The sequence below is a fragment of the Nicotiana attenuata genome, chromosome 6 (assembly GCF_001879085.1).
Source record: "Nicotiana attenuata strain UT chromosome 6, NIATTr2, whole genome shotgun sequence".
Taxonomy (NCBI): domain Eukaryota; kingdom Viridiplantae; phylum Streptophyta; class Magnoliopsida; order Solanales; family Solanaceae; genus Nicotiana; species Nicotiana attenuata.
The window spans coordinates 12,837,269-12,848,577 of record NC_031994.1 but is presented as its reverse complement, the minus strand read 5'-3'; the positions used below and the strand labels follow the sequence as shown (position 1 = coordinate 12,848,577).

The 11,309-nt window shown below is 39.4% G+C and overlaps 1 protein-coding gene across 1 annotated transcript; it reads right to left on the bottom strand.

Annotated features, from left to right (window-relative positions):
* LOC109226610 (expansin-B3-like) lies at positions 6,546 to 9,689 on the bottom strand. Its single transcript, XM_019391429.1, has 4 exons — positions 9,266 to 9,689; positions 8,623 to 8,929; positions 7,925 to 8,054; positions 6,546 to 7,083 (listed from the first exon to the last, which is right to left on the bottom strand). The coding sequence occupies exons 1-4, from the start codon at positions 9,438 to 9,440 to the stop codon at positions 6,889 to 6,891; spliced, it is 807 nt and encodes a 268-aa protein (XP_019246974.1). The 5' UTR covers positions 9,441 to 9,689; the 3' UTR covers positions 6,546 to 6,888.

The following is an 11,309-nucleotide window of genomic DNA, read 5'->3' as shown; positions in this document are numbered from 1 at the left end:
CTTGATATCTGTATGACCTTCCAAGTTTGGAATTGCTTTATCAGTTACCGTACCTTTTCCAAGTACTGTTGCATCCTTGCTTCCCTAGCTGTGTAAGTCCCCAGCATTTGATTAACCACGAGTTGCGAGTCACTTTTGATCACTACTTGATTTATACCAAGTTCTCGTGCCAATTCTAGACCTGCAATCACAGCTTCATACACTGCTTCAGTGTTAGTTACGGAATAACATTTAATAGCTTGCCTAATAGTCTCACCCGTAGGTGGTACTAAAACAATTCCTAATCCTGTACCTTTTATGTTAGATGAGCCATCAGTAAATAAGGTCCATGTTCCTGGGTTAGCCCTATTAAGTACTTGTACTTCTTTTTCTGCTTCTAGTTGCATCTCTTGGCTAAAGTCAGCCACGAAATCAGCTAGTATCTGTGATTTGATTGCCGTTCTAGGTAAGTACGTGATTTCATATTCACATAGCTCTATGGCCCATTTAGCTAACCTCCCTGACAATTCATGTTTATGCAATATATTAAGTAGGGGGTATGCAGTCACTACAACAATGGGATGACATTGAAAATATGGTCTTAACTTCCTAGATGCCATGATTAGAGCAAGTGCTAATTTTTCCAATTGTGGATACCGTGTCTCTACATTTAACAAAGATTTACTAACATAATAGATAGGAGATTGTTTACCCTGCTCTTCTCGAACCAAAACCGTGCTTACCGCAACTTCTGAAACAGCAAGGTAGATGAAAAGTTTCTCCCCAGCCTTTGGTTTTGCTAGCAAAGGTAGATTTGACAAGTATATTTTCAAATACCTAAGTGCTTGTTGACACTCCTCATCCCATTCAAAACGATCATGCATCTTAAGAGCCGAGAACAATTTAAAATATTTTTCCGATGATTTAGAAATGAACCTTCCCAAAGCTGCAATTCTTCCTGTTAGTCTTTGAACCTCTTTCTTGTTTGAAAGTATATCAGGGATTTCTTCAATGGCCTTAATCTGTGCAGGATTCACTTCAATACCACGGTTAGAAACAAGAAAACCTAAAAACTTACTTGATGTCACACCAAATGCACATTTTTCTGGATTCAACTTCATATTATACTTTCGTAAAATTTTAAACGTATCAGACAGGTGCGATATATGATCTTTTGAATGTTGAGTCTTAACTAGCATATCATCTATATATACTTCCATGGTTTTACCTAAATGTTCTTGAAACATTTGGGTGACCAACCTTTGATACGTTGCACCTGCATTCTTAAGACCAAAGGGCATTACCTTGTAACAGTAAGTCCCCCAGTCTGCTATAAAAGAAGTTTTTTCTTCATCTCCTGGATCCATCTTGATTTGATTATAGCCTGAATGTGCATCTAAAAAACTTAATAGCTCATGCCCTGCAGTAGCATCAATTAATTGATCTATGTGCGGTAAAGGAAAGGAATCTTCTGGATGGGCTTTATTAAGGTCTGTGTAATCTATACAGACTCGCCACTTACCGTTCTTCTTAGGAACCACAACAGTATTAGCTAACCAGTTAGGATATTTTACCTCACGAATTGAACCAATTTTTAGAAATTTTTGAACTTCCTCTTGAATCACCTTATTTTTGAAAGTTCCTTGCTTTCTTTTCTTTTGCTTGACGGGAGGATATGATGGATCTTCATTCAATTTATGAGTCATGACTTCCGGTGGTATCCCTGTGATGTCAGAATGGGACTAAGCAAAACAATCTGCATTAGCTTTTAAAAATTCAATCAATTTACGTTTTACCTTCGGGCTAAGATTAGCTCCTATGTAGACTTTTCTCTCGGGCCAATGTATAAATAACACCACGGCCTCTAGCTCTTCTATCGTTGTTTTGATGTTCTCGTTCTCCTCCGGTTCTTGAATGGTATCAGGTCTCGAATCCACATCTGTTTGCTTTTGCTCAGGTGAGGTTGACACCGTGTTACCCTCACCTAAATTCTGTAATTGCTATTTGTCTTCACCCTTAACAGTTGAATCTGCAATGGAATTGATGCTTCTAGATGTTTGTTGGTCGCCTCTGATTTGGCGTATTCCCCATGGAGATGGAAATTTAATAAATTGATGTAAAGTTGAAGGAACAACTTCCATGTCATGAATCCATGGCCTCCCAAGAATCATATTGTAAGCCATTTCCATATCTACGACTTGAAATTTGGTAGCTTTAACAATGCCTTCTGCGAATGTAGTAAGTATTGCCTCTCCTTTGGTTACAACACTAGAGTTGTCAAATCCCGACAAAGTATGCGCCTTTGGAATTAATTTATCCTCCGCTTGCATCTGGCGCAATACTCATATTAAAATAATGTTTACAGAACTGCCTGGATCAACCAAAACTCGTTTCACGTTAGTGTCATGTACAAGTAAAGATATTACCAGTGCATCGTTATGTGGAGTTATGAGTCCCTCGGCGTCTGCGTTGTTAAATATAACATTCTTCTCTTCCAGTACATGTCGAGGCCGCTTCCCGTGGATAATTGTTACTTATGAAACCTTTTTATATGATACATCGTTGATCTCTTCACCCCCACTTATAACGCTGACAGTTCTCTTGGGCGAAGGTGGTTTTGGAGGCTCCTGCCTGTTCTTCATGTATGCTTGTTTACCTTTCTCACTGAATAACTCAGTACGATACCCCTGTTTTAACAAATGATCAACTTCACCTTGCAGAAACCTGCAATCTGCTGTTTTATGCCCGTGATCGTTATGAAATTCGCACCAATGATCAGGGTTTTGTCTGTTCGGATTCGATCGCATTTCCTTTGGCCATCGTACCTTATCTCCCATGCTTCTTAAAACAACCACGAGTTCAGAGGTGCTTACGTTGAAGTTGTAACCACCGAACCTTGCCTTTAGACTTCCATCATCGTCTCGTGACCCGCGTGTGTTCCGATCATTTTCGAACCTCGATGAGGAGCCTGACTCCTTATTTCTATGTTTGTGATCGTACCTTTTATTATCTTGCCTTGATCGTGAGTCTTTCCCCGCAGGTCCCATGTATGGCTCGTACCTGTTTTTACCGGATCTCTTTTCATTTTCCACACGCCTTGAGCTTACCTTTTCTTCTGTTTTATGTCGTAAAATAATGTCTTCTTCAATCCTCATCTTTGTACTGTATCTGTTGTAGACATCATTCCACGTTGTTGCTGGGAATTCTCGAAGGCTTTCTTTGAGTCGCCTTGTGGCTTCTGAACTCTTCTCATTCAAATTACTAGCAAAGGCTATGGCTGCCCAATTGTCAGGTACTCGTGGCAGCGTCATTCTTTCCCGTTGAAATCTATCTACGAACTCTCTAAGCAACTCTGAGTCTCCTTGCTTGATTTTGAAGATGTCTTCCATTCGCTTTTCAACATTTTGAGCTCCCGAGTGTGCTTTGATAAATAAATCTGCAAGCTCAGCAAACGAATTTATAGAATTTTCAGGTAAAAGAGAATACCATGTTAAGGCCCCTTTAGTGAGTGTTTCACCGAATTTCTTGACCAAGACCGACTCAATCTCTTGCTTAGTCAAATCATTGCCCTTGACACCTGTTGTGAATGCAGTAACGTGATCTCGTGGATCTGATGTACCATCATACTTTGGAATATCAGGCATCATAAACTTCTTTGGAATTGGGAGGGGGGCAACACTTGGCTTCCATGGTTGTTGGAAATATTTATCTATATCTACTCCCTTGATCACGGGCGGTACTCCAGGTATTTGTTCTATGCGTTCGTTTTGCTCCTTAAGCTGTTTCTGCAAGGTTAGTACTAGATTTTGTAAATCAGAATTAACTGGATTACCTGAGTCTCCCTTTTGTGTTTCACTAGGCGTTCCACCACTGCCTGAATTAATCAACCCAGAACGAGGATTCTCCAAAGTATTGTTGTTTGAAATAGATGTGGGTGGAGCAACATGTAATTGGCTAACAAAAGCCTGAAGTGCTTTATTGACTTGAGAGGCAATAAGTTTTTGCAAAGCCTCATTCATGGTTTCAACATTTTCAAATTGAGCATGTCCATCTGTGTGAGATCCATCAGGAGTGCCTTCACGAGACCGTCGTGGGGAACCTCGTGGAGAGCCTTATGGTGAGCCTCGTGGAGAGTCTCCCTGAAATTGCTGGATTGTTTGAATTTCTGGGTTTCCTTGAGTGTTGTCATTGTTGTTTGACATGATTGATGCAATCAAGAAAATCAAATTGATATATAATTGATTATCAGATTCCCGGTAACGGAACCAATTTGTTTAACCAAAAAATAGATTTTTAGTCAAAGCTAGAAATTAGAAGAATCGGGTTACTGAATCGGAAAAGTAAATAAAGAAAGAAATTTTAGAATAGCCAAGTATGAAAGTTGGTAAATCAGAGTATATCTCAATAGTCGTTTGTCCTCCAGTGGTTACATATTTCTCCTTTTATAGGTCCCTTTGGGAATCTTTGGAGATGCACGTTATGCCTAAGCCATAATGAGACTATTATGAGTAATTAATAATATTAAATGCTACGTTACATAATCATTACATTGAATGTATATATTTCTTAAAGGCCCCAGCATTTAATACCCTTCAAATGCCGCATTTGCATCTTTTTCTTTAACCAGATTCATCCGTCTCATTGTTCGTATGTAAATAAGCTTAAACAGGAACGAGGCACTGAATCTCTCGTCTCGTACCTCTTTTTACCCGTACCTGTTTGTAACTCTTGAACCGTGGCAAATCACAACTCATTATCCATTCCACGTGTCAGGACACGTCATCATGTATATATGAATATAAATTTTCCCCAATACAACTATCAAATCATCTAAAATGACAATTACAGGTAACCGTCACAATAAGTGAGATAGCAACCCGAAAAATAATTACTAAGGCAGATTACCGCTAAAGATTAAAATACAGTGATAGTGTAAAGTTTTTTAGACAAGTATTGTACTCTTAACGACTTAAAATCGACGTTAACCCCTACTCCTAATAGTTTGATGTTGCAAGGACCAAAGAGTTGAATGTTTGTGCCCCTAATTTGTCCATCTCTACGTAAATGTTAAAGAGAAATCTTGAGAATCTTAGCTAAGGGACCTCTTGGTCACGAGTGTGAATTCTCCTTTATCTTGGGAGGATTTGGCCACATGCCCATTCACATGTGTAGAACTGATTGTCAGTTGGTTCCAAATATGAAGTTAGACGTAGTAACTGTTTTGTAATTGGGACCGCTTCGACATGTGGACATGTTCATTCTTGTCAAGACTCCAAACTAAGTTCTTTACTCTTATTGCACGTGATAGAGGTGTGTTCGTTTCAGAACATATTTATGCTTTCATAACTACTGGCCACCCAATTGCTTTGCCCCAATCTTGAAGTCAAACCCCACCTAACCCCCCCAACATCCCAACAACACAAGTTCGGGAGAAAATGTTACTCGAATCCGATATTTACATTAAGTAAATGAATTGAAGATATTTTTACTTACTTTGGTTAATCAATATGGAGTACATTTTTACTTTAACTTTGTGACTATTATAGTTAAATTGTTTGATTTGGTGTACACTGGATATGAGTGAGTACCTGGTCCCTCGATCTTATATACAGGGGCGTACGCAGAATTTCTCGTAAGCATTGTCGATATTTAAAGAAATAGATAAACAATCCAATATAATGATATCATTTACTAAAAAAATACAGTTCAAATCATATTAATAAAGTACATTACTATAACTCTCCTCGGTGAGTGTTTATTTACTCTTTTGGAATGGACTTATAATATTCCAATTGAAAATAGTAATTAATACTTCTTTTTGTAGGTAAGAACCAAAGATAATCACTAAAAGACTATTCATTTGTTTTTTATATCAATTTCATCGCCAAAAAAAGAAGAAAAAAAAAATGATAGCAAGATAACTTACAATAGAAATAGTTGCAAGCAACACACAAAATCCCCAAAATTGCAAATTGCAGTGATTGTTTTTGTTGGGGTCTTAAATTTGATGAAATAATTACATTCATCAATAATTCTTTGCTTTTGTTCGACACTTAGACCCTAGACCAACAACCAACAATGCTCCGCCCCTGCTTATATGTATTATCTTTCAATAAGGTGGTGCTAATCTTTCTTTGTGTTTCATTTGTCTCATGTCTAAGAAGAAAAATGGTAAAGTCGTTGTCAAGTGATCAGGAGTTCATAGGTTCAAGTCATAAAAACAATGTCTTACAGAAATGCAGGATAAGGTTACGCATAATAGACCTTTGTAGTTCCACTTTTCCCCAAACCCTATGCATAGCAAGAGCTTAGTGCACCATCTAAGAAGAAAAACGACTTCAAAGTAATGCTGACAGTGTTAGATGTAGTAGAGCTTTGGTAGTAGATGAAAGGAAAATCGTCAGTTTAAAGTTTCTGAATTCGTTTCTGTTTATTGGTGATGGTAAATTTGTATGTGATTAGGATCTGAGCAAGCGTTGGTGAGTTGATGAATTTCTTATGTTGCAGCCATACGATGTTCTTCTGAGTTCAGGTGTAAGTATAGAAGAGTGACAAGATATTAAATATAGTAGGAAACAGAACCAAACTACCCAAAGGGCAGAAGGTCCCCACATAATTCATTCATGTTTCCATATCAAGCAACATTACATTACATGTGCATTCATTTGGTCCTATCCTCAGTTAAAAACCAGAGAAAAGAACCCCCCCCCCCCCAAATAATATTTAACATAGCACCACACACTTATTACACCCAAACAAAAGAAAAGCGCTCACTCTCCTTTGGAGAGGGCTACTAGCAGTTACACACAACAACAACAAGAAAAAGTAGGAAAAGAAAAAAGGAAAGAGCCTTGGATACTTTTCCTTTTTAAGAAAAGCTACTTGTATATTAATTCTTCTTCAGTAAAATTAGAAGAAGTTAAGGCGAGAGGTGTAAGTGGCTTTAGGAGACCAATTCCCTGGAATAACATCTCTAGCTGAGAGGGCTTTTCCAGTTGACAGTGTTGTTAACTTAACTGAAAATGGTCCTTGCAATGGTCCTCCAATTATGCACCAATTTGCTCCCCATATATGCGTCATCTCTAACCATATATTCGACTTCGCCTGAAAAATTAGCAAATTCTTGTCTCTCTCATGATAAAGGAAAAAGAATCTACCCTTCATAAAAGAAGACATTTTTAATTGTATTTGGTTGAAAAGAGGGCCGAGGGTCACAAGGTAACTTTTGTAAAACAGTGATAAAAAGAAAAGCATGTGGAAACACTTTGGACAACCAAGTCAAGATGGAGAGGAACTTTTCATACACAAAAAGGAGAAACACTATATATTCTTGGTAAAACATTGGTGTGATTGTGGCAGAGAGAGTATCAAATGTAGGCCAAATGAATCTTTCATAATGTCAAACAAAGATTTTGCTTTGTCTGCTATTCTTAAAGTTCGCTTAAAGCTCCGATATATTCGAATTTGTCTAATAATATGTTTAGATTTCTTGTAAATTGTAAAGAGTCTTCTAAAGCAGAGGTTAAAAAATCTCAGAGGTCCTTTTTGATAACTGTGAAAGTGTAGACCATAACATGTTCCCTCATCCTTTATATTAGTATATACTCCAAAGCTTCTTTTGACTAGGAAGCTTTCAGTCTTCAGTTTGACCAATTAAATAAAGAGCTTAAGCTATACACAAGTTGTTATTTTGTAGTGTAAATACTTTTTACATTGTAAGTGTATATTGGGCAGAGCCAAGGAAAAGTTACCGATTCATTTGAACCAATAGTTTTGGCTTGGACCCTATATATGTATTAATAATCCGACTAAGTGCAAACAACGTATTTTGAACCCAGTAAATTAAATGTGAAGTGGTGCAATTTCGAAGTTGAACCCATAAATTATAAATTCTTGCTTCGCCTCTCCGTGTATATAAATATAAGCGGAGACATAAGATATGTACCTCTCTAATATGCATGGATCCAACATCACCATCTCCATCCTCAAATTCCACAAGAAGAGAAAGCCAGTAAGGTGTTGACCCTTCATTTACATGGAAGGCTATGTTCTTTCCAGGGTACTTACATGGAGTTCTACACCCACAAATTCAATAATATTAGTGCCCATCATCTATTAAAGTGTAAAAAAGCTACTACTTAATAAATTACTGGGAGGAAAAGAGAATAATATTAGTCCTCCAAAGAGAAGATTAATAAAAATCTCTAGAAAGGCAACCACAAAGATGGTGAAATAAATATGGTCAGAGGAAAAGTAGGTCAGCAGTCAGACTCCAAATTCATGCAAACCAAGGAAGTAGCAGTGAAGTTTTTGACCAAAAAGGATATAAAACATACAGAAACTATACACAAGAAAACAGAATATAATTCACTTTTTCGTGTGTGAATGTGCGCAAATAACTAAGCAGCATTTAATCAATACTAAAATATATCATCAGCAAATAAAAAATGACCAAAAAAGATACAGAAATAACCCCAACTCAGGGGTGTCATTGTCAACAAAAATAGTACTACTCTGCCTTGTCAAAAACTTTATGACATATAGTACATTAATTAACAAACCACTAACCACTACTTGACAAAATAGAAAGAAAAAAAAACAAGACCGTTATAACAAGAATAAAAAATGACAAAAGTTCCTTACCGGCGGTAAATGACGGAGATAACACCACGGTCACGGAGGCTACCGCCGTAACCGGAAACAGCCATGTGGCCAAAGGCGGCGCCACTAAGGTCGAAGTGAACTCTGCCGCCGGAGCAGTACCCACCTGGACATTCGTCGGTAATAATCACCGTCGCAGCTCTTCTTGAACAAACGGAACGGTCCAAACACTTAACTTTATAACAGGCCCCACATCCTTCACCATTTTTGAACAAAATTGGACTCACTGCCCCTACTCTTGCCCTGAACGGCCTCACATCCACCATATTTCCGTACCCACATGCCCCACCTGACCAAAAAATTCCACCATTCAAAATCAAATTAATTAGCATACAAAAAGGAAGGGGGCCAGAAGGTTGTTCGAGCCGTGGAAACATGCCTCTTGCAAAAAAGCAGAGTAATTGTGTACAGTAGACGATTTGCTTAATGCACGGGTTGCTTTTTTTTAGTTAGCATACTAAAAGAAAAATTGATAACTTTGACTCAATTTCTTTTGAAAATATTCATACATAAAGAGTAACGAGTCTTTCAGTACATTTATATCAAATCAAACAACATAACCTTAACGTTTACAATTTAAAATGAAAATACATATCACTTAACCATAATTAAGTAAAAAATTTACCGGTACTGCCGTCGCCTTCGGGGCTGCCGTACCAAGTGGCAGTAGCAGGATACCAATGTGTGTCCTCAACACGACGGAGAGGGCCAGCAGAAGCAATGACTGCCCAAAAAAACACAACCCCAGAAACCACAGAGTAAAAACTAGTGAAACTAAAATTTGGGCAGTGAGTTTCCATAATGTAACTAAGTGAAATGTGGGTCAGTACTATAACTATAACTACCTCAAATCCTCAGTTTCCGGCTAGCGGAGAAACCGAGGTTAGTGTGTAAACAAGAAAAAAAAGCAAGAAATGGGGAAAGTTGTCTCTGCCGACAGTATTCTTAGACTGTGGTTACAGTGTTAGTGACTTTAGGACTAAGGTGTACATGTAGTGTAGTCTAGTGTTGCTTTGGGGAGTGGAGAGTGTTGTTATTTTTATAAGGTGGGAAAATACCAAAATGTTAATGTAAGTAACTTTTTTATGTCAATATGACCCATTGTTGGTTATTATATCAACGATAGTGCCACTACTTTAATAGAGTGGCCCACCGACGGTTAAGGCGTTAAATCAGCAAGCTTCGACTTGTCTTATTAGAATCAACTGTCAGTGCTCGAGGGTATAATGGGTATTTAAGAAAAACTAAGAATAGATCATTCTGCCGTTAATCTTGTTTGGTTATTGGGTTTTGAGCTGATTTTGAGTCTTTCATTTTCCTCTCAACATGTGCAGTCGTAGCTTGGTGTGAAGGGTTTTGGCAGCTTTTGCTGACCATCTTCTTCCAGAATTTTACAACAACAACTACCCAGTATAGTCCCACAAGGTGGGGTCTGGGGAGGGTAATACGTACACAGGCCTTACCCCTACCCGAAAGGGCAGAGAGGCTGTTTCCAATCGACCCTCGGCTCAGGAAAAGGAAAAGGAAAACAAAAACAAAAAACAAAAAGCAAAAGAGCATTAGTAACTCCAGCAGAAATCACATAAATAATTACCTAAACATAAACCATAAATAAAATGGCATGCAAATATATCGACCAGTAACTACCATAAGGGGGCACAATACAATACACAGATCATCTATGGAGAGCCCTACCAAACCCCTACCCCCCCCCCCCAGCCCCGGTACAGAAGTACGAAAAATTCTAGACGCCCCTATCCTGCAATCCTGATACTAGACCTCCAGACTTTCCTATCCAGGGCCATGTCCTCGAAAATCCGCATTCTAGCTATGTCCTGCCTAATCACCTCTCCCCAATACCTCTTGGGCCTCCCTCTGCCTCGACTCGCGCCAACCACCGCCAGCCGCTCACAACTCCTCACCGGGGCATCGGGGCTTCTCCTCCGCACATGCCCGTACCACCTGAGCCTCGCTTCCCGCATCTTCTCATCTACTGGGGCCACCCCCACCTTCTCCCGAATAACTTCATTCCTAATCCTATCTAACCTGGTGAGCCCGCACATCCACCTGAGCATCCTCATCTCCGCAACCTTCATTCTCTGGACATGGGAGTTCTTCACCGGCCAGCACTCAGCCTCATACAACATGGCAGGTCTAACCACAACTCTATAAAACTTCCCCTTGAGTTTCTGTGGCACTTTCTTGTCACACAAGACTCCTGATGCAAGCCTCCATTTCGACCACCCCGCCCCTATACGGTGAGTGACATCCCCGTCCATCTCTCCGTCCCCCTGAATCACCGACCCAAGAAATCTGAAACTGTCCCTCTTGGCGATGACCTGAGATCCAAGCTTGACGTCCCTGCCTACTTCGCTCGGCTCGGCGCTAAACTTGCACTCCAAGTACTCTGTCTTAGCCCTGCTTAGTTTGAAACCCTTGGACTCGAGAGTCTGCCTCCAAACCTCCAACCTCTCGTTAACACCGACCCTCGTCTCGTCTATCAGGACTATGTCATCAGCAAATAGCATACACCATGGCACATCCCCTTGAATATGGCGTGTTATAGCATCCATCACCAAAGCAAATATGAGAGGGCTAAGTGCAGATCCTTGATGAAGCCCCATTACCACCGGGAAATGGTCTGAGTCGCCACCCACCGTCCTAACCCT

Excerpts from the sequence above, each read along its gene's own strand:
- LOC109226610 (XM_019391429.1), bottom strand. The coding sequence starts at position 9,440 with ATGGAAACTCACTGCCCAAATTTTAGTTTCACTAGTTTTTACTCTGTG. Across the intron at positions 8,055-8,622 it reads ATCTCCGTCATTTACCGCCG|AACTCCATGTAAGTACCCTG; the intron begins GTAAGGAACTTT and ends TTGTGGGTGTAG. Across the intron at positions 7,084-7,924 it reads GATCCATGCATATTAGAGAG|GCGAAGTCGAATATATGGTT; the intron begins GTACATATCTTA and ends CTAATTTTTCAG.